The sequence below is a fragment of the Dermacentor variabilis genome, chromosome 2, assembly GCF_050947875.1.
Source record: "Dermacentor variabilis isolate Ectoservices chromosome 2, ASM5094787v1, whole genome shotgun sequence".
Classification (NCBI taxonomy): domain Eukaryota; kingdom Metazoa; phylum Arthropoda; class Arachnida; order Ixodida; family Ixodidae; genus Dermacentor; species Dermacentor variabilis.
Window position 1 is genome coordinate 27,696,165 of NC_134569.1, and position 26,781 is coordinate 27,722,945.

Genomic DNA, 26,781 nt, shown 5'->3' on the forward strand with positions numbered 1-26,781 from the left:
ACACGGGAAACAGTCAGATAACACGGACACTTGTGAAGTTCCGCGCAGGCGTAAAGGAAAGCACAGAAGAGAGTAAACGAAGAGTAAGGGACACACACACGCTTCCGTAAACACGCGAAAGTCCCTTCAGCGCTGTTAAGACTTTTAGCCGCTTCCAGTAACAACATCGCCAAGCTTCCAGCAAAATGTCGCGCGCTAGTTTGTGTGTGCTCGTGTGCGTTCGGTAACGAGCTTGCTTGCGCTTTTGCAAATCGGGCGGGACAACGTCAGTTGCGATGCTCACTCGCCTTGTGCCTCGCCTCTCCCTTACTTCGCAGCGCCATGCGGGGCCGATGAGCGCGCAGCGTGCGTAGTCGTGGCGCGGCCGCAGCGTCTGCCCCCAGGCGGAGCCAGCGGCAGCACGCGGAGCCATGGCGGAACCCACCAAAGGTGAGCCAGGTGCCGTGATGCACTGACGAAATCTCGTCTAGCTTCCTTCGTAAATTATTACAGTGAAATCTGCGACTGCGATGATTCAGCTGCTGTGATAATGATGGGTAGCAGATTTATGTAATCGTAGTGCTTGTGGCTTCCGACGTTCCTCCTATTATTATTATTATTATTATTATTATTATTATTAGTAGTAGTAGTAGTAGTAGTAGTAGTAGTAGTAGTAGTAGTAGTAGTAGTAGTAGTAGTTTTTCATTTACAAGCAAGCACACTTTTCTGAACTCATATGGAAGCGGTAAGTTTCAGCACACATTAGTAATTGATGCGAACGGTTGCGAACTGTTGAATTTATAGCGCAATATTTTGGCCGAAGATGTGCAATTCCGCGAAGTCGTTTCAACTAAGCCAGGAGGAACCAAGTTTTGGCAAATTCATGTTCTATCCATCATTCTCACACTGCCTGAACCGCCACACTCGCAGCGCAGCTAGACACTAGCGTCACGCTTTCCCTCCAGTAATTTTTTGTATGTAGTAAACGAACACGAGACGGTATAACCACACGTACGCCTCAACCACGGGCCGCGGGGGCGACTGTCGCAGGATCGAAGCCCGTGACAGCGGAACGCGCAGTCCACAAAGGGCGCGGGCAGAAGCGATTGTGCGCTTCCTTGTGAAACGAAAGCGGCTTAGACCCCGAAAGTCTTTAATGGCTTATTAGCTTGTTCGCTTAGAATAGTTGAGGAAATGGGTTGACGTTACGGGAAATCGCCCGCAACTTTTAAATTAAATAAGAAGGTTTGTACCACTCGCTGTTAATTATGGACCCTTAAAATTAGCGCTCGCAAACTGGGGCATGCATTGCAGCTGCATTATTGAACCTTGCATATTAGCGCAGCAATTTTTTCTAACGCTAACATAGAGCGCAGTGCATCGCTATGCCATTACGACCACGGAGCAAACACTTAGCCAAGCCAGTTTTATTGTCTTATTTTTAATTTTACTTGCCACATGTTTGTATCGAGAAGTCCTATACGATATATCGCGACCGAGGTCACTTGCTTCCTTTATTTATTTATTTATTTATTTATTTATTTATTTATTTATTTATTTATTTATTTATTTATTGTGGTTCTTGATATACACGTAGCTATCTATACCGACGCTTTCTAATGCCATAAGAACATTCGGTCACCGACAACGCCGACGAGAGGCGATTTCTCCGCTTTGACTTATGTCCATGCTGCCGCGCGCAAAAGCATATCGGTAAAATGTTTAATGCTCGCATGGATCGAGGCAGTCATAACTGCAACTACAAAACCACGTGCTGGCAAAATTTTTGTTGCGCCTGATCGAAAATTTTCAGACGTCCGGCTCTCGCAAGGGTCTTACCCGGTGATTCCATGTTGCTCGTGTCACACAGAGCGGTGTGTCAAGAATTACGGCACATTTTTACCGATCGAGTTCCCGAAATCACCGTTCGGGTTTATCGGGAAGCGCAACGGCTGACTGTCAGACTGAACATTGGGTAACAAATAATTTACGGTATTAAGATACACAACAATTTAGGCGGCTAACCAGCCTCTTCAACGGCGATGCCTGTCGCTGACCTTCGAGAGGGCTGCCTGTTGAGGCCTCGAAGTAGTGCTAGGCAGCCTCACATCAGAGCGCGCTGTCTCGCCTTGGCCCTTACGCAATGCCGCAGTGCGCGCGAGCGAGCCGGCCCTCAAGGGAGCGGGAAGGGGATCCCTCAAGGCTTTCCACGATCCGGGGTCGTGTTCCCGCGGTCATCCGGTGCGCGGATCGCGAGGCCGGCGGGCGCCTGATAAGCGCCGTGTCCGCGACTGCCAGGCGCCGCCGCGCACTCGAGTGTGGGGCTCGTCTTACTGCGAAATGACGGGGAACTGCTGCCTTATCTGCTATGCGTCTGTGGGTTACTAGAATCGCTGCTATTTCCAGCTGTGGGTGGGTGTCCGCGCGTAGGTGAAACTTTCACGAACTCTCTCTCTCTCTCTCTCTCTATGCGTGTGAGTGTGCGCGCGTTTGTGTGCGTGCGCGGGCGTGTGTCTGTGTGTCTGTGTTTTGTGCTTCTGCATAACGATGCCTCGTGACCAGAGATAGCATTGAAACCCTACTCCTCCGTTCCCGTGTTGGAAGGAAAACTCGTGCAAGGACAAGAGCATCTGATTGTTGGCCCTTGCGCAAAACTGCTCTCCTGACAGCCACTCGAGAGCCATCCATCACGGCAGCACTCTATGAGGAGGTGATTTCTGTTCTGGGCAGAAAAAAAGAAATACAAGCCCCGTCATTTTTATCTGCATAAACAACGAATCGGCATTAAGCGCTCGCGTGCGGTAGGCGCGCGAAAAGCACAGGGGCGCTCGCGGGACTGTTGGGCACGTCACACCAGCACCTTCAGCAAAGGTAATTGTTTAACACGCGTTTATGCAGCACACACGTGCGCTGTGACGGCGGTCGCTCGTTATCACGTTTGCGAGTGCGTGCGTTGAAAGAATATGCGACCTCGACAGCAACACCTAGTTGCACAATTGGCAACTTTTGGAGTATTGCTTACACCAACTTTTGTTTCTCTCTGTGTGTGTGTGTGTGTGTGTGTGTGTGTGTGTGTGTCTACTATACACACGCGGCGGGAAATGCATGAGTGCAGAGCATAGTTCCTGTGGATACTAAGGCTTCGTTTGGTGGGGGTTCGAAACAATCCTCCATGTGAAGTTTACACGACTCTCCGTCGACAACCGTTATGGTATATGAATTTCCTCCTCCGTCGACTTTTGTCTGAAGTAAATATCTACTCTGAAGTGTGTACACAGTTGTACTATGGGGGTACACATGCCTTCAGACCGCGCTAGGCGTCGACGAAACTACATAGCTCTGTCTCACGGCGAGCCGGTGCTTCATACAGTTTCAAGACTGCGCCAAAGGCGTTCATTTTGTGGCCGCGTGGCGGTGCGTCGCTGCGTCAAACGGCGTGGTCGCGCCGTCTTGCTACGATTGTTTCGTCTGTTCGGTTGTCGCGTCTCTGCACTGGAAGATAGCACTATGCATTAAAACGCCGTCGTAGCACCTCGACCTTCCGAGCACGCCCCGAAAGCCTGCCATATGAATGGCTTATGTTGAAGAAGGGCTAGGTGATCGCTTGAATTGTGTGACATGTTTGCAGCGCTGAAGACGCAACACAGCATGAAGACGGACGAGACGGGCGCTAGGTTAGCAGTGATTCGATATTAACCACCGACGACGACAGGCGTATGTGAAAACAGAGGCTTTCCGTACGCTAAAGCCGTGTCTTGATGTTAGAATCTAAACGCATCTTTTTTTTTTTTTTCCAAATGATGCGGCCATGAATAGTCATCTATCCAGAGAGACCGATAGGTTTTACTATATGTATTGCAGTCTCGGGTTTCGTCCATATCTACTTTATACTGTAAATGTATATGGGCTTGTGACGACCCCAGCCCCATCTCTTTCCTACATTTTTCTTAATCGTTCTTTTTTTTCCACCAATACACTGAATAAACCTCTCTTGCTTATAGCGACTATCGAGCATTTACCACTCCCATCTACAGCTTTGAATCCCGGCGCTTCGTGTGTGGAAGGTGTACATTCCTTACGGTTCGTACTGGGCGAGTATCTTGGCTTTCCGTTACAATGTGCTGAGTCGTCTCCGATGTGTGTGTGTGTGTGTGTGTGTGTGTGTGTGTGTGTGTGTGTGTGTGTGTGTGTGTGTGTGTGTGTGTGTGTGTGTGTGTGTGTGTGTGTGTGTGTGTGTGTGTGTGTGTGTGACGCGAGCAGGAGAGTTGCGGACCGAGACAAACATGGTCGCCCGAACACCGCCTTTATTCTTCGTCTTCCTCCTTCACCACTAGTGCACCTTACTGTCCTTGTGCGCTTCGTCGCACTCTTCCCCCTCCCCCTGAGAGAGCCGTAGCTACAGGGGCCGATGATACCGTCATGCTTCTCACATGGGTGATGTCAGTCTGGCAGTCCGGTGGCGTTCAGCCGAGCTTAGGTGGCCGAGGCTGGCTGCTGCACTGCGGACGACATATGCATGCCCCGACGAAGGAAGGTTTGGACACATGGCAGGTGTGGGCACTCGGATGTAGTAGGCGTCGCGTCCTGTGGACACGTGGAGAGAGAGAGTAAAACATCTTTATTAATAATATTTGAATGGCGAGAGCAGTGTGGGAGGAACCCTCAGTCCAGGGTCCCTATGATGATTCCGGCGATATTTCGAGCCCGTTGTATCACAGCTCGGAGGACCTCGGGTGGTCCGTCGCGGAGGGCGTCGTCCCACAGCTCTTTGTTGCGTAGGGGGTAAAGGAGAGTTGGCAAGGGAGGAAAGAGGTTTGCAGTGCACTCAATCGTGACGTGGAAGATTGTGGGCGAGCTGCCACAGCCAGGGCAACGATCTGCATAGCAGTGTGGGTAGAGTCTCCCGCCCGACCGTTCGGTGGTCTGAGTAGCGGGGGCGAAATATTAGTTTGCCCGGTATGCCAGGGAAATGCCCGTGTTGTTTTCGTCATTGTGCACAGCGTCGTCGCAGGAATCGATGCGGTGGGTGCAGTTCTCATGGACGGTGCTGAAGGTGTACTCGGCGATGTTCTTTCTTGCAAAACGTCGTGTTTGTTGAGTCGGCCTTGAATTTAGCTGACTTGCTCACTGACGTATTCCTCGTTGCAACTGTTCTTGATGTTGTTGATGTTGATCTTTGTGATGTTGTTGCGACAGTTGTTGATGTAGCGTATCTATTGGAATATGCCTTTGATTGCTTGCGCGAGTTGACGTGGAGATGAATGGGTAGCTTGCACACAGCTCCTTTTTGTGAGACTTGTCTGGTGGCGAGTGTAATGTTCCAGGCTTCTCAAAAGTCTCTTCCAAGGCTGCTGCGACGTCATTCAGAATGCACGCTTTTGTCATTTGACAGTTTGCGATGCCGCGCGGCGCGTGCGAAGCTTCTGAAGTGGCAGCGGCCTGTTGAGGTGTATTACGCAGAAGAAGGCTTGAGAGTTGCGGTGCGCCTTGATATCTATATGTGCGTTGCTCCAAATTGTCTACGCCTTGAAAGTTACATGCGTTGGCGTTGGTACTCGTATTCTGGTTTCGCCCTGGCAGTAAGCAATTTGGCTTCGTGTCACGAGAATAACTGACTGTTGAGGTATTTTCTCGATTCGTGTTGCTGAAACTGTAGTTTATGTCCATGCTGTTTCAAATTCTTGGTGATTGAGCGCTGGAAGATGTCCCAGTGGATGTGGCTCGATCATGTTCTCTCAAAGAAAGGTCATCTGTCTGCGATGCCGTGGCGTGGTGCTCAATCGTGTAAAGCATGCACTGCGGCCTAATGTTCATACCAACAAGCCCAAATCACTGCATTACAGCATTTCATACAAGGGTCGTGCGACTTGAAAGTGAGTATTGGCCCGCGCCTTCGAGACGAGCGGTAGAATTCGTCAGAAGCTTCAATGACGACATCAGCGCTGCAGCTTGCTGAAGACGTACATATTGTTGACTGATGTGCGGAGGTGAAACCTGGTTCAATGTTGGGTTTCGAAGGAACGAATAGGCGTGCGGATCGTTTAGTGCGCAGTGACTTTTCTTTTATCGGGATTGTCAAGTTCATACTAAACGTGCGATTGGGCTTCCTCTTCGTGGGAAAATCATGGCAAGGAAAATTCGCCGAGGATCTGCTGAAATTGGGTTTTGTTTCGGAATGATGATGATGGCTACGTGGAAACTGTGTGCGACTGCGGCGACCCAGTTGAAATGTCTGCAGACCGTAGATAATGGAGGGGTTGTAACCTTCAAATTGGCTGATCATTTCTTCTTTGGTTTTATTCTATGATTAATCGTTTTCAAATATGTGCGTGAGGTAGAAGGAAATGCTTCCCCGATGACGTAATCGTTGAAATTTGCGATCATATCCCGTTGCGACCATGATGCAGCGGATGCGTGGAACTTGAAGAGGCGAAACCAATCTTCCACGGGCCCATCGTCCGCTGATCCGGTATAATTGGGTATGTCCAAGGCTTGCGGTGATGTGGTCATAATGCTGGTCGGTGTCGGTGGTGGAGCTGTGCGCTCCTGGTTCACGCCGTGGTGTTGCGTACTTGCATGATCATGTGAGGCCGACGAGGTGGCTGTCAGATATTTATTTTGTCGACTTGTGTGACGCGAGCAGGAGGTTGCGGACGGAGACATGGACCCCGAACACTGCCTTTATTCTTCAACTTCCTCCTTCACTACTACTGCGGTTCGTCACACACACACACACACACACACACACACACACACACACACACACACACACACACACGTATATATATATATATATATATATATATATATATATATATATATATATATATATATATATATATATATATATATATATTTCTCCTCCTTGTCCTTGCCCTGAGACAGCCAGCTGGGACCTCGAAAAGTAAGGCACAGGTCTGTGTTATCATAACACCGCCTGGAAGTCACTTGTACGAATTTCGGCACTGAAACTTTGCTACTGCCTCCTGCTGTATAGCGTGCATAGAGGAGTGTTGTTCACGATGCTTGTATTCGCCGTGTAGGCGAGCCAGCGTCACAAAGCATAAGCGCCGGATCGTATATAGGCTCTCTCTAATACATTTTTTCACAGTATTCATTACCAAATCCAGTGAGACCACAGGCATCGCCTACTGTTTTGAGCTCTCTGTCACCTAAAGACCAATTGATCTCGCGTGCTGCGTATCCAGGGACTGCGGACCTCGGTACAGGCGAACGATCGAAGAACGCCGATGTGTTTGTTCTCCGCCTGAACGCTGCCAAAAAACTCTGGTGCCGCGGCTGTACGCCGACGTCTGTCTCAGGTGATGGCAACCCTTTTGCCCTTTCTTTATCCGTTGGAAAAGAAACGCCCCCCAAAAAAGAGCACGGAGAAGCAAACGACCGCGGTCAAAACTGTTGACCTCGCCGTGCGTAAACGGGACGTCATCGGCGCTCTCTCTCGTTTGACAGTTGGGCTGGTCGGGCCACGAAACCAGACGACGTCGGTCGCGTCGAATCTGTTACAGTTATTTTGGTTGCCCCCCCACCAACCGGCGGGTGGTGGCGGCGACGCGCTCCGTGACGCAACCTTCTGGTTGTTGCAGAACGGCGCTCCGGGCCCGAACCGGCGCAACCTCGAGTCTCCTTCCCCCTCGTCTGTTTATGCGCTTCAGTGGAAAAAACGGGCGACAGACACGGGCGACCCGCGTTTAGAAATGGTCCCCGTTCTTGTCGCGATTGCTTCTCCCGGTCGCAAGGCGAGGAGGCCTCCTCTGTGGGCCACCGAGCGACGGCTGCGGCGAAGCCACTGAGCGCGCAGCGGAGGAAGAGCTCGCTGGCGCCCTTCTGCGACGAAGGCGACGCCCCGGCGGTTTCGACCAAATACGCTTCTATTTATACTGATATGCCGAGCTGGCTCGAGAAAGAAAAAAAAAAACGCACGAGAAGGGGGGCGTCGCTAGGCGTACCAAAACACGCTCGCAGCGTGAGAAGAGGGCACGTCTTTCATGGTGGCAGCAGGCCTCGTCTCTGTCAGGACCTCGGGCGAAATCCGCGGGGACGTGTGGTCCCCGTTCCTCTCCCTGGTGCCGCAGGGGATGTCGCTGTGTTCCACTTGTTATGACGTATGGTTTCACGATTATAGGAAAAGCAAGATTTTGTTTGCGTATTTTGTCTCTTTCTTTTTGCCCGTTAGGGAGGAGGAATTTGGGAAGGGGAGGCGTACGCGAATTGATTGCCGTTGGCGCGTTTGTGAACACTGATTAATCGACACCACTGCAGAAAGAGAGAGAGGAGTGGACATGATGTAGCTAGATTAATGTTTGTTTACGTTGTTTATTTTGAGTACCCAGAAGTGCAAGAGAGGATGTCACGAGGAAGGGAGAGGCAGCTAATGTGCTACTTAAGTGGTTGAGAGGAAAGGAAGAGAACTACTCATTAACGCGCTATCATAAGAACTAAATGAGCGAAGGTAAACGTGTTATACATAATACATTACATAACGCACATGCTGCAAACTAACATGACGTAATAGATCGTAATTAGTTGCATTAGGAATACGGGTGATAGTGAGTTTGCACTTATTGACTGCTATTGGAGCCTTCGATGTACGGTTTCTTTTTTGTGCTGCTGTCTTTACTAAATAGCTCGAGATGTATTTGGCAGCGTGGTATGCTGTCCTATACAGGTACTGGGGGGGGGGGGGGAATACGGTATACTTAACGGTAAAGGAATTTACGCACAGAGACACGCGCACGCTGACTGACACGCATACACACACACTGAAACCTTCGCGAACTCTCATTATGTCCTGTAGTTACAAGAAATACTAGCTCTTTCGTTGCGCCCAAAGCGCAGACAGTGCTTGTCCGCGATCCAGAGTTCAAGTGGTCGTTGTGGGGGGAATATGTAGTTCGTGTGCGCCTATTGGGTGGGTGGGAATACGATCCATTGTTTGTCCACAGTGAAAGAACATCCGGTCGTTAAGTTTTTTCAGTGTTGGATGTTTGTTCCATGAATAACAACGATATATATATATATATATATATATATATATATATATATATATATATATATATATATATATATATATCACTACATTTATTTATTTTTTATAGACGCGCAAGTGCGTAAAATTTGTATTGACGTGATGATGATACATGACCGGGGTAGTTGGAGAAGTATGGGAGAGGCCTTTGCCATGCAGTGGGCTTAACCAGGCTCATGATGATGATGATGAATATGATGATGAGGACGACGACGACGATGATGATGATGATGATGATGATGATGATGATGATGATGATGATGATGTCCTTGATGAGTTTGGCACTTATCCACTCTCGGGGATTGGCCAAGAGTCGGGCAGACTTTGCTTATGTCTTCAGAAAAAGAAGGTAAAAACGTATAATTTTGTCACCTAAATTTAAGCGAGGAAAAATCAAAACGGTTCAGCAAATTGTCATGCTATGAAGAGGAAAAAAATATAAAAAAATTATCTATAATACATAAATGAAGCAATAGAGGAGGAATGAAAACAATAATATGTTCATCAATGAAATCGGTTTTATTCAATAATAAATTTTTCCAGGGCGAAGCACACATTCCTGTGTGAGTGCCCAAGCACAGACGCTCCGAAAGACAGCAGTACCGGAGTGTTCAATGGCAGGCCGAGCTGTCGCACTGTAATTTCTAATGTCATTTTCCTCATGGAGGAGAAACGCCGGCATTCCAGTAAGTAGTGCTCAATCGTCTCTAATGCGTCGCAAAAATGGCACAGTGGGGATATTGCCAGACCAGATCGGTGCATGTAAAAATTGAGAGATGGGACTCGACAACGTAGTCTCGTTAATGTGATTTCGATTTGTCTTGTTTTGCAAAATTTCCGGCTCCAAGGAAATCGTAAGTGGTGCAGTTCCAAGGATGATTTAAGGTTTGATTGTGATGTTAAAAGGATGTATCTTCTGAACCGGACGGACGTGATACAACCCATGGTTGGAAGAAAGGGAAGCACCGGGCCGCTCATAGAAGCCTTGGCCAAGCTGTCTGCCACCTCATTCATAAGTATGCCTTTGTTTCCAGGTACCCCATATTAATCGTAAACTTCGCAAATGACTTGGAGCCAGTGAGTACAAAGTTTTCAATATGTGTGACTCGCAGGGAGCAGTAAGTGAGGTGCACATCGACAAAGAATCTGTGACTATTACCGCCGTTGTCCTGGAAGATTGTTGCTTTCGTAAAGCTAGGACAACAGCTTGGAATTCCGCTAGGTATATTAGAGTGAAGTCGGGAAGCCGAATAGAAAAAGACCAGTCCAACGATGATGAAAAAATTCCAACTCCTGCCTTTTCCTCACGTTTTTGTTTCCTCTCGCTCGTTTCTTTCTCTTCTTACTGAGAAAATGTATAAATAAACTCTCTGTGCCTGCAGTCGCACTCTTGATGAAGGCCGGACCCATATATATATATATATATATATATATATATATATATATATATATATATATATATATATATATAGTCCATGGATGCGGCTGACTTGCATTGCACGGCCTTGGTTTCACCCTGTTGCGCTGTTTGTTTGTTTGTTTATTTGTTTGTTAACTGTGACGAAATGAGCAGTGTGACTGCCGACGAGCCCGCTGTCCGAAAATCATAGCTAACAGACACACATATTAAAAACTACACGAGGGCCAAAATTAAATTGAAAAATAAAAAGAAATTCACTGCATATCCTGGTATGGCGCTACACTTCATCACACGCAATTCAATATGTCTAACCGACAAGCTCACATCGCCGCTGTGGTTGTCCCATTCTTTGTCCGTTGTCCGAGCATGTTCTGCCTACTTAGACAGTGCTGGGGCTTCACAAAATGTAGCAGTAAAGGGTTTGGTTGTGGCTGCTGCATTTTGATGCTTAGATATAGAAAACCATATGGTACATGTAGTGTCGTCATAGATATGGTGCACCAGCTCTTTTAATATGTCTGCGTTCTTTTATTTATTATTTACTTTATGTATTACATACTGCCGTCCTATTTTTGAGGCCTTATGCAGTAGTGGGAGCAGAGATATAACATAATACAATACAAAAAAAGAAAAGAAAGGAAAGAAAATCAACGGAGGACACAGGCAAGGGTGAGAGCAGGAACAGCTAATACAAGCTCAGTACACAAAAGCAAAACCGGGGGTGGGGGGGGGGGTGGAGGATTAGAGGAGGACACACATGAGACAATGCGTACACTCAGAACGAAAAAAAAAAGAACTGTTATAGGTAAAAAAAAAATTTACAGGACAACTTACGAAGTAATGACAATCATAGTACATAAAAAGCGAACATATTGTTGGGCACCCTGTGAAGCAGTGACCTTCATATTATGTAGAAGCGAACAAGGGATAACGAAAAAAAAACAGCAAAAGTGCACGATGCACGCGCGCGCATTTATTCGAACACTCAATAGTAGGAAAAAAGAAAAAAAAAGTGAAATAGCAACGACATACGGGCAGATTACGTGACGTGCTGTAATTGCGGTCCCCCCATACGGCGCTGTGTTTCTAATCGCTTGCAGAAATGAATGAAGACTTGGACGTTCGATTACATCAGCAGACGGCATTCCAATTGGCAATCAGCCGAGAAAGAAGAGTTCTTGAACGCGTTTGTTCTGCATTTAAGCTCAGTCACCTATATTCGGGTGAAGAGACCGAGTAAGCTGTTTGTTGCAGGTGCTACGAATGCGAATTGATCAATTTTTACTATAATGTGGAATAGCGAATAAAAGAGCTTCAACCTGTCATGGTATCGCCGTGTTTGAAGTTTGTTTTTATTGTGAAAGAAAGTATATATACACTTCAGGCGCATCTCAGCCGTCGCCGTAAGGTTCCGTATAAAGTCCAAGGGCGATAAAATCATCGCCGTGTGCTGTATGTGCGAGTGCCGGCTAGCGAGGGTGAGCCGGCGATCGCGGCTCAATCTCGCGTGCGCAAAGGAAGAAAGCGGGGAAGAAGCGCGCCGTGTTCTGTCGCGCGCAAGGATCCGGGGGCAGGACAGGAAGGGGGGGTGGGGATCGTTCTACTGCGGGCCGCTGTGTCTGGAAAGCCATCTGCGGCAGGGACCGAGTCCAGCCGCGCGCTGTGTTTTCACGGCTTAGTTCGCGTTTTTGCGGGGCGCCGCACGAAGGTCCATTCGCTCGCTGCTGCTGCCGCGCTTCCTCACTCCAGCGTTCTGAGATCGAGTTTCCGTGATCGTTTAGTGAGGTATGTGGATGTTTGCTTGTGCGTGCGTGATACCGCGCTTGTTAATTTGTTTGTATGCCTGTGTTTACAACTTTATACGGCCGATAAAACTACTATCCGTACTTCGCATATAGCTGCTCACTGATTTGCTATCTTGATCAATACTTCGCGTGTGATTTCTTTTTTTGTTACGGTGTAAAAGTCTGGCCCGTATTCACGAAAAGGTATTATAGGCTAAAATTGTTTGTAAGAGTAAATTCCAGCCAATCGTTTTGCGGGGAATATCATTAGCGAAGGTGGGCAGCCAATGGCCAATACGTTTACGAACTAAAAGCTTTGTGAATGCGGCTTCAAAAGTTTGAGTTGATTGCTCGTGATTTAACCAATTTACATTATCGAAAAAGTGCCACGAACCACCTGTTGAAACTCCGTAATGAACATGCAAGTAGAGCATGGAGCTGTAAATATCTCAATCAAGTTACACACGGCGTGGAGCTGACAACCGGGATATTAAGACAGCGCCCGCTATTTTCGAAAAAAGCCAGAGCTAGCAGCCGCCATTTATGAAATTTGCTCGGATTTCCGCAGCATCACCAGTGACATGTCAAGAAACGGGCGGTAATAGATTGCTGCGTTAGTCATCTTAGTACTCTATTTACTCGAATATAACACAACCACGATTGTAACGCGACGGTCGATTTTTCAGTCCGTGAAATAAAATAAATAAATAAATAAAACCGTTAATTTAACGTGAGATGAACGGAAAGAGAGCTGATGCCTTTATTCAAGGAATCAATTTGGAAACTAGTTCACTTACCGTCGTCGCCTGAGAAGGAGAACGGAGCTTTCCTCGGGCGGTATTGCGGGGCTTTGGGAGATAGTCTTGCTTTCGCGAAATTTCGCGTGATTCGGCATCGATAGCCTCCTCGTCAAGTGCTCCTGGCGCTGTGCCAAGCTCGTTATCAGTGCCAAGAGCGCTGTCGCCGGTAGATTGGACAGGTTCGGTGCCGATACGAGAAGTCTCCCGAGAGCGAAACTATACCAGGTTGCCAACGAAACGGCAAAACCGCAAGAATTAGAATATTTGTTTTAAAATCGTAAATGCTGCTTTTATTTTAATCTAACGCGAGGGTATACAGTTCAAGCGACGAAAATAACGAAAAAGAAAAGAAAACTCGCATTACAATCGAATAAATAGAGTAATCCTGTTACAAGCGACGGCCGCTGGTTACGAACCAGGGCGCGTACTCACAAAAAGCTCCTACGCGAGAATTGTTCGTGAGATCGCATTCCAGTCAATCCTGATTATGGCCATATTATTAGCGATGGCAACCGGCCAATGACAAGGACCACGTACGAACACACACACACACACACACACACACACACACACACACACACACACACACACACACACACACACACACACACACACAAACGAACAAATATCTGTTATGTTAGAGTTGTTCGGAAGAACGAAGTCCGACCGATGCTGATACAGGGCATATCATTAGCGAAGGAGACCGGCCAAAGGCCGAGAACACTTACCAAGAAAAACCTCGTACTTTATGGAATTGTTTTCGGAGCTAGTTCCAGCCAATCCTGATGCTCGAAGCGTTATTAGCAATAGCGGTCAGCCAATGGCAAAGAGAACTTATGACTGAAAAGCTTTGTAAATTTGGTCCCGGGATCGTATTCACAAAACGAAACTCGTTGCTCTGTAGAGAGACTTGTTCAGGATCAGGCACTAGCCAATAAATAGTGACGCCGGACATATAGAATGCGGGTAGCCATTGCTAGACTGGGAATGTATCTTGTAAAACGATAAATTTCCTTTTTTGTTCCTTTCATCAACTGCGAAAATCGGGCGGCCGATCCAGACGCAAATAGCGGCTGGACGACGGCCGAGACAATAACGAAGGACGAAAAGAATGGAAAATGAGATGGATCGTTGCAAAACGCTGCCCTACTTTTTGCGAATTGAAAGCTCCGTAGACTCCACTTCCGGGTTGCCATTTTGCAACGATTTCATTTTCATTTTTCTTTTTCGCTATCAAGAGCTCGCTCGAAGCAGCGCCCTGTGCTATATATTGCTGGCATTGGCCGCTCAGCTTTAGTCGTCTAATAAATAAATAAATAAATAAATAAATAAATAAATAATGATAACTTAAATAGTGATTTTCTTCAGATAGTTGAATGTGTGTTTCAATTCCTCGTGCAACTAATGTCCGCCTATCTGAAGATGCCCGCTTAAGAACAAGAACTGTGTTTTCCGCGAAAAGAAATGTCGATTATCAAAAATTCCGGAATACTTAATAATGACCACCCTGCAGGGTGAAAACAATCGTTACAATATATGGTCAAAAGAGTACCCTAGGTGCTATAACCTTATAACTGTAAATTTCATTTTCCATTCTTTCGGATTTTTGCCATTCGCTGGGATGTCGGCGCACCACCGTTATCGCCGTGATCCGCTAAGTGACATGGCCACTGAGAATAGGAGAATGAAAAAAATGTAACCGAATAGGCATACAAAATACGGGCCCGTGCTGACGACGCAGTTTCCGTAAGGCCGGGCGTAGGCCAGTCATGATAACGAGCAGTTTGATAGCGCGACAGGTTAGATAGATAGATAGATAGATAGATAGATAGATAGATAGATAGATAGATAGATAGATAGATAGATAGATAGATAGATAGATAGATAGATAGATAGATAGATAGATAGATAGATAGATAGATAGATAGATAGATAGATTGATTGATTGATTGATTCGTCCGTAAGGTAGATCTTACGGACGAAACAAAAACTTTCCGACGTTCGGCCCCTAGCTTTTGCCGCAGAGTTATTACCACCGGCTGTAGCAAACACGCTGACGAGCAGGCGCCACACTTTCACACAGCCATGCGATTAAACGCTGCGCCTGTTGTTAAAGTCCCCTTGCGCAGGCGGCTTCGTACGCACTGGGCACAGACGGATCCGCGGCCTGCGTTGTTGAGTGAGGCACCGGAGAGAAGGTCGCGCTCGCTCCTGTCCTCGCACGCCCAGGCGACGACAGAAATGCAGCCCATGGCCGGGCATCCGCAGTGGCGACTCGCAAGTGCGCCTCGCTTGGACGATGGCCAACGAGGAAATCCCTATAGCATCGGCGGAGAGGCTCTCGAACCGCTGCTGCTGCAAGTGCTGTTTATATCGTGACGCTGTTGGCGTGTGTCAAGGGGCGGCAGCGTGGCGCTTTTCTCTCGCCTCCTCTCGTGCATCCGTTTGGACGGCGGCAGATCCGCCTGCTTGTTTTTCGCGCTCCATCTGTTGCCGATCACTTTACGGAGTTTGGTAACGGACCCTCGCATCTATGAATGTATTCGTCCGGTTGCTTTCGTGAGACAGAGGACAACTAAAATGTGAGAAATTTACGGATGATGATCGATCTTTTGATTGGAAGCATCTAGCTTATGGGTCATATATACCAGTCATACTGCGTACTTTTAATTGTTACCTTAAATCTATCTAAACGGCTGCTTAGGGTGCACCGTAGAAAGGCGTAAGAGTATGAATGAATTTTTGCAGTTGCACCTTTCCGAAGCACCAAATATTCGGATTGGATTTCTCAGCGTGCCACCCTTCGCATCTAACATCAGATCCGTTCGGGAGCCATAAGGCATCGCACCAAGTGTCACTATATCCACTGTGTCCGCTTATTACAGTGCGTGCTGATTCTGTAACGTTGTGTTCATGTGTATGTATGAATGAGTTGCATTATTTGCCACGTTTCGTTGGTGGAGTTACTATGATAAGGGCATGACCACGCAATCAACTCCAGCATCCCTCTGATTTGTGCCGTTGCCCTGATAAGAGATTCGTTGTTATTGCGCTATGTGCAGCACACACCGAACAGGGACGAGATGAGCACTGACTGGGAACAAACTGACACGGAGAGGCGCTTTTCTTCGCGCCACTTTGTGTCTTCGTCACCAATCAGTGTTCATCTTGTCACCCTTAGTGTGTGCCATATACATAGCGCAATAACAGTGAACGTACACCAACTCGCCCATTCAACGCTCTGTTAAAGGCTCATTCACACTAGGTCAACACGATGCCGATTTCGATCTGCCAACTGTCGGTGACAGCGTTTTTTCCTTCGTGTCGGCGCCTCTGTCACACTAGTTATGGTTGGGGTCGGGCATGAAATAGAAGGTAGCTGGCCCATGCCGTCGTCCAACTCATCCACGCTGAGGACGTTGTTGAAGGGAGAGGCTTGTTCTCATCGAGAACGAGGAATTTGGTATTTATTTACAGTATCTACATGAGAACGTTACAGTTCATCAGTCTAACATGACTGAAAGAGGAATGCACACTGAGGAGCCGCCAACGGCTCCTTAAATACACTATGTCCTCCCTAGATCCCTAGGTGAGGGAGAACGGCCGTTCAACCAGCTACCGATTCGGAGCGTTCAAAGTCATCGTAGCCGACCCGCCTTTGAGGGGGAGGGTTTACACACACTTCCGCACAGGTTTCACTGACAACGCCTAGGTGAGAGGGTTTTCGCAGACATGGTGCTTGACCCGAGCAGGTGCCTCTTCATCCCAGTGTTGTTGACTCCGCAGACAATGGCCGCCGCGTCTGTCCATGACTTCTAATCCCCGTGAGACAGCCGCCAGACATCTTCTCCCAGGAGTTCCACCGCTTCTAACAAGCCGTGGCGGCCACGGCGAATCCACAACAATACTTGGTCCGTCGACCGCATAGTCATAGCGGCGCCGAGGTGGTGGTGATGCGGCACACCGTCGTCCCTACAAAACGAGTCGCCGCGGCAGGTGGGGAAGGCTTCCGTGGTCGCTTCTGGGAAGCTCACAGCTGCGGCTGGCTGGGAAAATTTTGTAGGTCGGTACCCTTGCAGGCCGTTCGTAACACACTGTACCGACGCTGAGCTCTCCGCTGACCGTCGGCAGATTGTCGGCTCCGGCACAGTGTGACACAGGCGTCCACACGAAGGGGGGGGGGGGGGGGGGAAATAAACGCTGTCGCCGACAGTCGGCGGACCGAAATCGGTGTCGTGTTAGCCTAGTGTGAACGAGTCTTAATTATTAAGCAGAGGCGTCTCGTGAGTGCCCGTCGCGATTTTTCGGTTGGCGCTATTGTTATGAACTGATTTTATAGGTGACATTACGTGTTTTATCCTCTCTACATTGTGCTCCTTCTTTAATCGTATTGATGTCATAGCCTTGTCCTCACGATGTGTATACATAGAAAGACTTGTGCGGGCTCTTTTGCTTCAGTATTATGGCCGGGTGACTCCCCTATAGTTATCAGACTGCGCTTTCGGTGCTGTAGTCAGTAGACACTTTTGTGTTCGTTGTTCATGTGTGCATAGGCTTGTTGATATTTTCTTCTTGCTTATTTTTAATTTTTGTGGGAGGGGGAAGGAACTAGAAAGGCCAGGAGGTTAGCTGGAAGAAACAATGCGGTTTGCTACCCTGCACTGGGGATGGTATAATGGGAGCCAGAGAGATAAATAAAAAGTAGAAAGGAAGAAAGCCAAGGAGCACCTGCACACGATCGCAGCCGTTCACGATCACATCACAGGATAACAATGAACACCAATGAATGTCAAAGCCGACTGAACCACTTGGACTCCTTGCTCAGGAATCCGGACCCTGCCGTCGCGAGTCTACCCTGTTTTGTTGGCTCTGGCTAAGAGTGGCTTTTACGAAGTCTTTTGTTGTTCGCCTTAGAATGACCGACAAAGCTGCCTGTGATGGCTGCGGTCACGAGGGCACCCTTGAGCAGGTTTTACGTGACTGGCCTCGACACAGCGTACAAGAGGCGAATCGTTCGAGACTGGCGCTAGCTCATGTCGATGACTGGCCATTCTCAGAACAAGCCATTTTTGGAATGACAACCTGATAAGCCACCGCAGCGAAGGGCGTCAAAGGCATTGATGCAATACTCAAGGGCGACAAACCTGCACAAGTGACTTTAGGAGAATAGCGCAATGACATTACGCGCGCCGTTTAATTTGCCTTGATTCGTAGATTTTTGCGAACTCCATGCGCTTACATTTTTGTGTTTGCTTTTAGGACTACCGGAACAATATGATGTTCGTGTGTGCGCGTGTATGACAGTGTTTTTGTTGCACAAAAGGCATGAACTTCAATTGATTAACGCCAATGCATATACGATGCTTCTTCTGGTTGGTATTTTTTTTTCTTTTGTCTTCTTGATACTTACGGGTGTTTCTTTTTCTCTTCTTTTTCTCTTTTTTTTCTGTAGACTTCGTGTGCTGCTGTAGCAGTCTGTGGAGTGTGCGTGTGTTATATATATGAGCAAAGGGTTAACTTCAATTTCTTAACTCTGGTCTGGACTAGCCGGCTCTGATGTATCCTACCTTCCTGTTCCACAATAATAATAACAACAACAACAACGGAAGCCGGCTGACGCGCACCCATCCAAGATCTCTACCCGCCGAGGTCAGTGTCCTAGCGAAGAGACGCTGACAACGCCCGCGTGACATCGGTGCGGGGTTTCTCTTTCGGTGGGTGTAAGAGGAAGCAGCGCGCGCGGACAGTGTAGCAACAGCGGCAGGCGCGGCAGTAACATTCTTCCAGGCCTGCGACGGCTGGCTTGCGCCGGCCGTCCCCGTGTGTTCGCGGGCGCGCATCTCGGTCCGGACACATTCCGAGCCCCCGGCGTGGCCGCTCAGCTCTATCTCTTCCGGACGCGATTGGCGCACTCAGTCGCCGCCGACGTGCGACCTGCTGTCGTCGCGATGCTGCCGCCGCATCGTATTCACCGCCCCGAGCGATAACCTCGGAGTGAAGGACCTGGGCCGCACGAACGAGGGACTCCTGGCCAGTTCCGAGCGGAATATGTGTAGTATATGTATACTGTAACAGAAAACAGTGAAGCCGTCTCGACGGATGCATTTTCTGTGAGAGATGTGCCAGCGGCCGGCCGTTCATGCGGGTCGCGTCAACTGCGGACAAATGTTACGCGCGTAACCCGCGTTGATTGGTTTAACGTTCACATTAAAAGAAAAAAATTAGAAGAAAAATCTGGTGTGGAATGTCTCGAAAGTGCACAGTTTGTTACGAGGGACGCCGTAGTGGAGGGCTGTGCGTTAATTTCCGATCGCATGGGGTTGCTTAACGTGCACCCAAACGGTGCACGTTAAAGAACCACGTGCGATGAAAATGAACCAAGAGCTCTACCGCCCCCATTGGATTGCGGCCGGCGTCACATTGTGCTCAGAAGCAGAACACTGGAACACTGCCATTGAGCCACCGAGGCGAGTCAAATTAGAAGTAGCAATAGTAATTAGAATGGTTTGTTTTATTTACTAGCGATAAGGTTGAGCTAAGAAAATACCTGGCTGGACGTACTGCTACTGTCTAGCATTGAGGCTTGCTTGCCAAAACGGTTGCTAAAAAACAGAACGGTGCTGTTGCTAAACAGCCTTGCTAAAAAAATCACCGCCCAAGCACTCCGTACAGATGGTTAACCAGCGAAGTTGAAACGCGCGGCGCCAGTGTTTATCACTGGGTTAATCCCGAAGGTTCATTTAACGTCGACTTGGTAGGCTGCCGGATCGTCGGTACGTATAGTTGTTGATTGCGCTCGGCTACACGAGCCTGTTCTTTTGCCCGGGCTTACAGCATCGGCACGGCGCAGACGAGCTCGTTCCCGGTTCTGCTCACGGCGTTGCTTATCGAAAGCTGCCTGCTCCTAAGGAGTACGTATAACACGTGGCCTACACATTTAGCAGCCGAGCCGGAAAGAAACTGCTCAGGCCGACCTCTCTGCCTTCTGTAAATAAATTTCTCTCTCTCTCTCTGTTGCTCGCGCGCTGCGACGGAGAGCATCGACGTCACTGGCGCAGCCAGTCGCGCGCCTCTCTTTCTTTTTTATTTTCGCGCATGCGCGAAGAAAAACATGGTTAGAACTATCAAAGAACGGTTACCAGCAAGACGGGGGTAGAGGGCTAAACGGCATAAGGGGGGGGGGCACTGTAAAAGGCCGCCACTTCGAGCATTCAAGTGCTCATCTTGTGGAATTGCTTGTGGTGTTCAGCGAGAAAAGTACAGGGTGGTGGTCGTTTTTACAATCATACCGTCAGGATCGGCTTGCACGGTGCATCTTTATGATCGCGGTGGAGCCTGACTGGAACCAAATTTGTCGATCGAAATTGCTCGTTTGCGCAAACTGCGAAAGGTAGCCAATTTCGATCGATAAATTCGATCTCAATCGGGCTCTATGATGCAAAGTGGCCCGTGTGACAGGGGTATAATTAATCGTGGTAGCAACAATCTGGCCGCTAGTTTTCACGCTGAACACCGCTAACCACGACTAGACGTTTTCGGTCTATCTCAATATTCGAAGCCCAACCAACCACCATATGAAAACACCTCAGGCAAATACTCTCATCTTAGCGGCCAAACGCATGAAAACATCGCGTGCCTGGCAAAATCGCAGCAAGGTTTTATAAATGGTTATGTGAATCTGCAGCCATAACGTGAAAATGTTTGTCGCATGGCAGTTGTAAAGCAACCAAATAAATAAATAAATCATATTACTGTTCACTGCTGAAATCCTGCGTTATTATTATTATTATTATTATTATTATTATTATTATTATTATTATTATTATTATTATTATTATTATTATTATTATTATTATTACCAGCCTTTCTCACAATTCGCTCTTTATAACGCTCATTTTCATGATCTTCATATTTTTCGTAACTCACTGTCATCGTTTTTTTCCGAGCTTTGCGTTGTTGTGTCGTAGTTCCACATATTCTTCAACTGCCTTTATCCTGCTTTTTCTTTCATGTTCACCTTGCGCCTTGCTGTGTGCACACTCCTTTTTGAAGATTGTTCTTTTTATTCATTTTTTACTTATATTCCCCTGCGGCTTTTTCTATTTTAACGCATGCGTGCTCCACCATTCAGAATTCGTGGTTGTTCCTGGCCACGATAACTAAGTAAATGATTGATTGATTGATTGATTGATTGATTGATTGTGATGCAATTCGCGTTGTGTCTTCTTACGCGCTTACGAGGCGCTGCCGTTCGTCCTTCGTTTCCGCGTTTCTTCAGCGTAAATATTAAGCGGGCAGCCCGCAAGTCGATACATGTCCTCGCGTCCTTGAAAGCCGTACACACAACAGAAAGCTTCCTGTTGCGACACGCAAGCACCGCGCCGGCGTTACCCATTATTTAGCGGGACGATGCACAACGAACGAGTGCAATGACGCAAAGCACCATGCGGTGAAGAAAGGAGGAAACAAAACAGGAAGACCAACAAGAAGGCACGGAGCGCCGCGCGTGCCAGGAGGCTCGCGTTCACCCGGGCTCGTAAGCAGTGGCTCCCGTTCGATCACGACGCGCGGCTGACTGGCGCGATGAGGCTGCGCCGAGAGCTCCCCGTCCCGTCCGCACGACGCGACTCGGAGCCGTGAAGGAGACACGGAGACTTCGTCATGGCCGAATCTGGCGAATGCGTCGCGCCTCGACGCAGCTAAAAATAGTGGGCGCGCCCTCGCTGTGCGCGGCAATATGTTGCCATTAAGATATATGTTGCCCTGCCTTCCCCTGCCACCGTTCCTTTCCTCTTCGCTTTTTAGTTTTGTGCGTGCGTTCTGCCTTGAGTTCGTGCACGGCGAGCATAAGTGCGCGTTTTGTGCGGCGAGGGAGCACGAGAATTTTTTTTTTTTTTCCCTGTGGTGGTTTGTGCGCAAACACCTCTGTCTCTGGTGCATGTGTGCCTGTGGCTGCTGGTCGACTTGACGGATGATGTATAATGTCTCTGCAGATCTTAGATCACCCCCCCCCCCAATTTCGTCACCCTAGAGTCTATAGAAATTGTGTAGGAGTTAATGTAAACTCACTTGTATGCTAAAGATATAATGTTTATGTTGACACTATATTACGGATGGCACCGCCTACTGGCATTCCGTAAAATATAAGAGCACGCCTCTTCTCTACACCACAAAATGTATATCAACTGTCTCAAGAAAGCGGCCGTACCTTAATTCAGATACTGTTTTATACTCCGTAGGTCATGCAAATTGCGGCTGTTTAAAGTGTATTGAAATCTGAAGGACGCTTGTGTTACTCACTAATGTGAACTTTAGTTCAGCGCAAGGCGCATCTGTACCGCACTGCATCGCTGTTTGTAAAGTCACTTTACAATTATTCCGGCACATGTGCCGGAATAATTCAGGTATTTGCCTTTCTGCGCATCGTCAGTGGTCCGAGCGGCACCCCGACGACCGAGAGAATCGAGCAAAATGAATCGCCATATTGTATCCTTGTTTCATAAACTGCCCGTATTCACACACACGCGCACACACGCGCACACACGCGCACACACGCGCACACACGCACACACACGCACACACACGCACACACACACACACACACACACACACACACACACACACACACACACACACACACACACACACACACACACACACACACACACACACACACACACACACACACACACACACACACACACACACACACACACACACACACACAAACGCCATAGACACTACGCCAGCACGGCGGGTTTGGACATATTAGCGGAACCGACCGGCTTGTTCGCCTGTATCCCTATGCGCTTTGAATCTGTCTTCGAATCAATTGATTAGCGTGATGTATTTCCCTGTTGCCAGTTGACGCCAAGTAGCCCCTCTTGTTGAATTTCTCTATGGCGAAGCGCGCGCGCATGAAACGGCAATAGTTGGTCGGACGCAAAAGTTGAGAAGGGGAGTGTCGACATGTACGCACAGGGTCCGGTAGTGTGCTACTCAGCGCGGCCATATGCCAGCTTCTGAAACTGTGGGCGTGTTCCAGTTCTGGCCAGCATCGGAGACAGTGAACGTAGACAGCTAAGCAGACAGCCGAGACAGCTTCGAGGCCACGTAATGAAACGCGTTTCGAGCCGTCTGGAAGACGTATATATATATATATATATATATATATATATATATATATATATATATATATATATATATATATATATATATATATATATATATATATATATATATACGGAAGACGTTTTTGCGACGTGAGACACCACTTCGCGGCCGCAAGAAAAAGTTGAGAAAAGCACACATTGTTCTGTATTTCAAGTCTTTGCACCTTCGAACTTATGAAAAACACGATGTAGCTTACATTAAGGGCGTAGGATAGCGTGTCTGCGGTTTCTTGTGCGCAGACAACCTCCCCGTCGAGTTTCCAAGCGTCCTGCTCAGCGCCATAATTGTTTGAACAGGCAAGTAGCCTGCATCGTTTTCTATGTCGATGCTGTCTGCGCAAAGCTGCCTACATCGACGTCTTCGTGAGAATCGGAACGAGACTTAAGATGACCGCTGTCCGCTTAGCCGTCTACTTTGCTCGCTACAACAAATATTGGAACATAGCCTGTGTAGCCAATATCAGCCGCCACGAATCCAACCACACATATCTTCGGAGTCATATCTTCGGCAAAAGCCATATCAAAAAATGTGTTCTTGTGGACACGCGAGAACGTCCCGCAATGCCCGAAGAGCCCGCAGCGGACGCGCTGTACGCAGCTTTTGAAAAGCTGCGGGCGCACGCAAGAGAGCGTGCGTTCTCCTGCGTACTACGCATGCGCACTGTAACCCGCGGAGCAACGCGAAGCCTGCGCAGATTTATATCTTTTCTGCTGTCCACAGTGATAAATGTTAAGAGTTTTCGTAAATTCTTCAGTGATGCGGGTTCCTGTGTCGTTGGGTCTTATTACGACTTTTAGGTGGTCCCGTAGCGCTCGTCACCCGTTTCGTGACAGAGCGTTGGTAGCGAAGACTCTGAGTCAGGCGTCGGTGAGAATAACAAAAGGGACTTTATACACTATATACAGGTCATTATACAGGACAAGATCGGATCGGCACGGGGGCCGAGAGCTAACAGCAAACGCGACTGGTCCCGCACGGCGACGTCCGGTGAAACGAGTGACACATCTCACTCCGCTCGAGAGCGGCACTCGGCTCCCGGTGGGTCGGTGGATCCCGTTCTCCAGGCGGCGTCGTCGGGGCTTATAAAGCCCCGAGAAACGATTGTTACTCAAACGGCCCAATACAAAGCCATCACTCGACGGTCGTCCGAGAGGTCCAACCAGCGACCGCGCTGGCCACCCTGTTCAAGGTTGCCGTTCGCGGTGACCTCCAGGGAAAAGGAAATACGGCGCCGGGCTGTCTAGCACTTTGTTGCACGTTTGGACATGTCGCTTGCCGATGCTTCTCCTCAGGACTCCGCTGCCTGACGGCTCAGCATCTTGACTTGTCAAGGGAGAGTTTAGGGCGCTGTGCCTTTCGGCGCAGCCCCGGGTTTGTCCAAAGGGCGTTCGCAGGATAAATTCTGCATCTTGTAGATTCGGATTCCGGGCTGGTGGTACGGGCACAGTCTGCTCCAGGCCACCTTCGCTCCTCGAACTCGAAGAAGCAGCCCGTATGCCGAGTGCAGCTTCTGAACAACACTTTGCAATGTCGTGAACGCGGTTTAAATCATGGGCCTGTGATCTCAAAGAGATGCGACTTAATGCTAATGCATTTCTCTCACATTTAACGCTGACTCGCTGCTGAAATATCTTGATTAGGGTCGCACACCCTCCTACAAAAAGTTTTTTCACTACATTAATCGCGCTTCAAGTTGCGAATTTTATAATTTACATTCATACAGAACGGCCGTTTGTATTCTTACGAGGCTGCAATTATGTAACGTCCACCTGAATTAAGTTGGAAGCGACGCCTGAATCCTACCTTAAAATCTTAACAAACAAATTTTACATCTGCGACTTACTTCGTGCTTATGCAAAGAAGATGGCAGCATAGTGCGGCTTCAAACCGCATTAAAGGTGACTCATTAGCTCGAAAGCTGCAAGAAGGTACTTTTTTTTCAACACATGTTGCTCTCTCTCTCTCTCTCTCTCTCTTTGTTGTCTGTCTTGTGTTTTTAAGCAGCGGATATGTAATTTCTGCTGTCAGCAGGATTACGTTTCCCTGTGTTATAAGTTATACATTGTATGGAATTTAGTGTTAGTTCGTGTAAGAGAGAAAGAGAGGGGGTTGTTTTCTTGATAATTAGAGCCTGACATCCGACTGATGCTCTTCAAATAACCTATCGTATGTATATTGCATCAGCAATATTACACCTGGTAATTTAAGAGAAGGAAAAGCGCTTGGCCCGCGCATTGGCTTGTCATGCTCCCTGATCATTTTTACCCAGTCTTACTTGGCGATACGTTTTTCTTCAAGATGCCACTAACCTAACGGACTCAAATGTATACGCGATTCGAAAGCTTTTATTTTCTTGTTTATGATTCTGCCTCTAATAGTATTTAAACAAGACATCTCGACTGTTCTCTCTCATTTTTGACGTCAGCACTCCGAGGGCCTGTCGCAACCAGCAGTCACCGTCAGATGGATGCTTGATACGAGATCCGCGCTGACAACAAAGGCTAGCCACTGTGCGCATGCGCGACTGCGGAGCCGGCGAGACGTGTCAGCCAGTGGGAGCACTGAGAGTGACGCGCTTTTTTAATACATCCAACAAGGAGAGAGAGGGAGTCCCATCCGCTCCTCGTTGTTGACCATGTCGCAACACAGGGCGCGTATGCACAGTACGTGGATTGCACCGGTTGGCCGCAAGCTCGAGCTCTTGGAATAAAGAGAACTGTTTGGGGGGTAAAAAGAAAAGAGAAAGCAGCAAGCGAGGGGCAAAACTTAAATATAGAAAAATACACGGGAGGCGCGCAAAACGGCTTCGCGTGTGTCCCCTGGCTCGCGTCCAGAGCGAACAACAAGAACTGCTCGAAACTGAACAAGAGCCGCGAAGGGTTCCGGGCCGCTGTCCTCGAGAGGCGAGTGATCCTCGAACGAGATGAGAAACGGTGCGTCTGGGACCTCTCGGAGCGGCTTCCTTCCGCAGCCCTCCGTCTCCTGTGCAGCTCCTGCAGTGCGACCTTTCGACGGGACGTCCGTGTTTGTGCAGGCGCGTGCTCGCGTATATCCTGCGGAACGAATGGGTTGCTTCTGAAGCGAGGAAAGGGAGGGTTGTGTGACCGGGACTTGCATGTGGCATAAGGCGCTTTGCGTGGTCTGGTCGTGACTTGGCTTGACTCCCGTTGGACGGGCGGCGACGGGGCGGTACACCTCTCTCCGCTTGCCCGCTCTCTCGCCTGCAACTTTGTTTTTCGAAGCTCGGTGTTTCCTTTCGTTTTGGTCTCGGTTTAATTCTTATAGCGCGGCATGCTTCCTGTCTAGGGGTGTAATCTCTTTCATGTGTTCGTGTGAAATGACATTGCGGACAGACGAACAGACTCGGAGTGCTTCTTTTAGTGAGCGTCATCTTGCTGAGTGGGTGGGAAGATAACGTTGTGGGCTGCGTCCCAGATCATCGGCCCGTGAAGAGGACGACACTGCAACTTGCGAAGTTGAAAGTTTTATACATTTGTTGAGTGGCTGTAGGTACGAGACTCGCTTCTCTGCGTGGTCCGGCGCTAAATGGCATTTTCGTGGTAACTGAAACTGGCTGCC

The 26,781-nt window shown here is 48.4% G+C and overlaps 1 protein-coding gene across 2 annotated transcripts in view; it reads left to right on the forward strand.

Annotated features, from left to right (window-relative positions):
- Positions 1–26,781, forward strand: part of HDAC4 (histone deacetylase 4) — a 308,518-nt gene that overhangs the window by 58,641 nt on the left and 223,096 nt on the right. For both annotated transcript variants that reach the window (XM_075679990.1, XM_075679992.1), the window contains exon 2: positions 318–429. In XM_075679990.1, coding sequence (XP_075536105.1) covers positions 411–429 — 19 coding nt within the window. In that variant the 5' untranslated portion in view covers positions 318–410. The remainder of the gene's footprint in view (positions 1–317; positions 430–26,781) is intronic.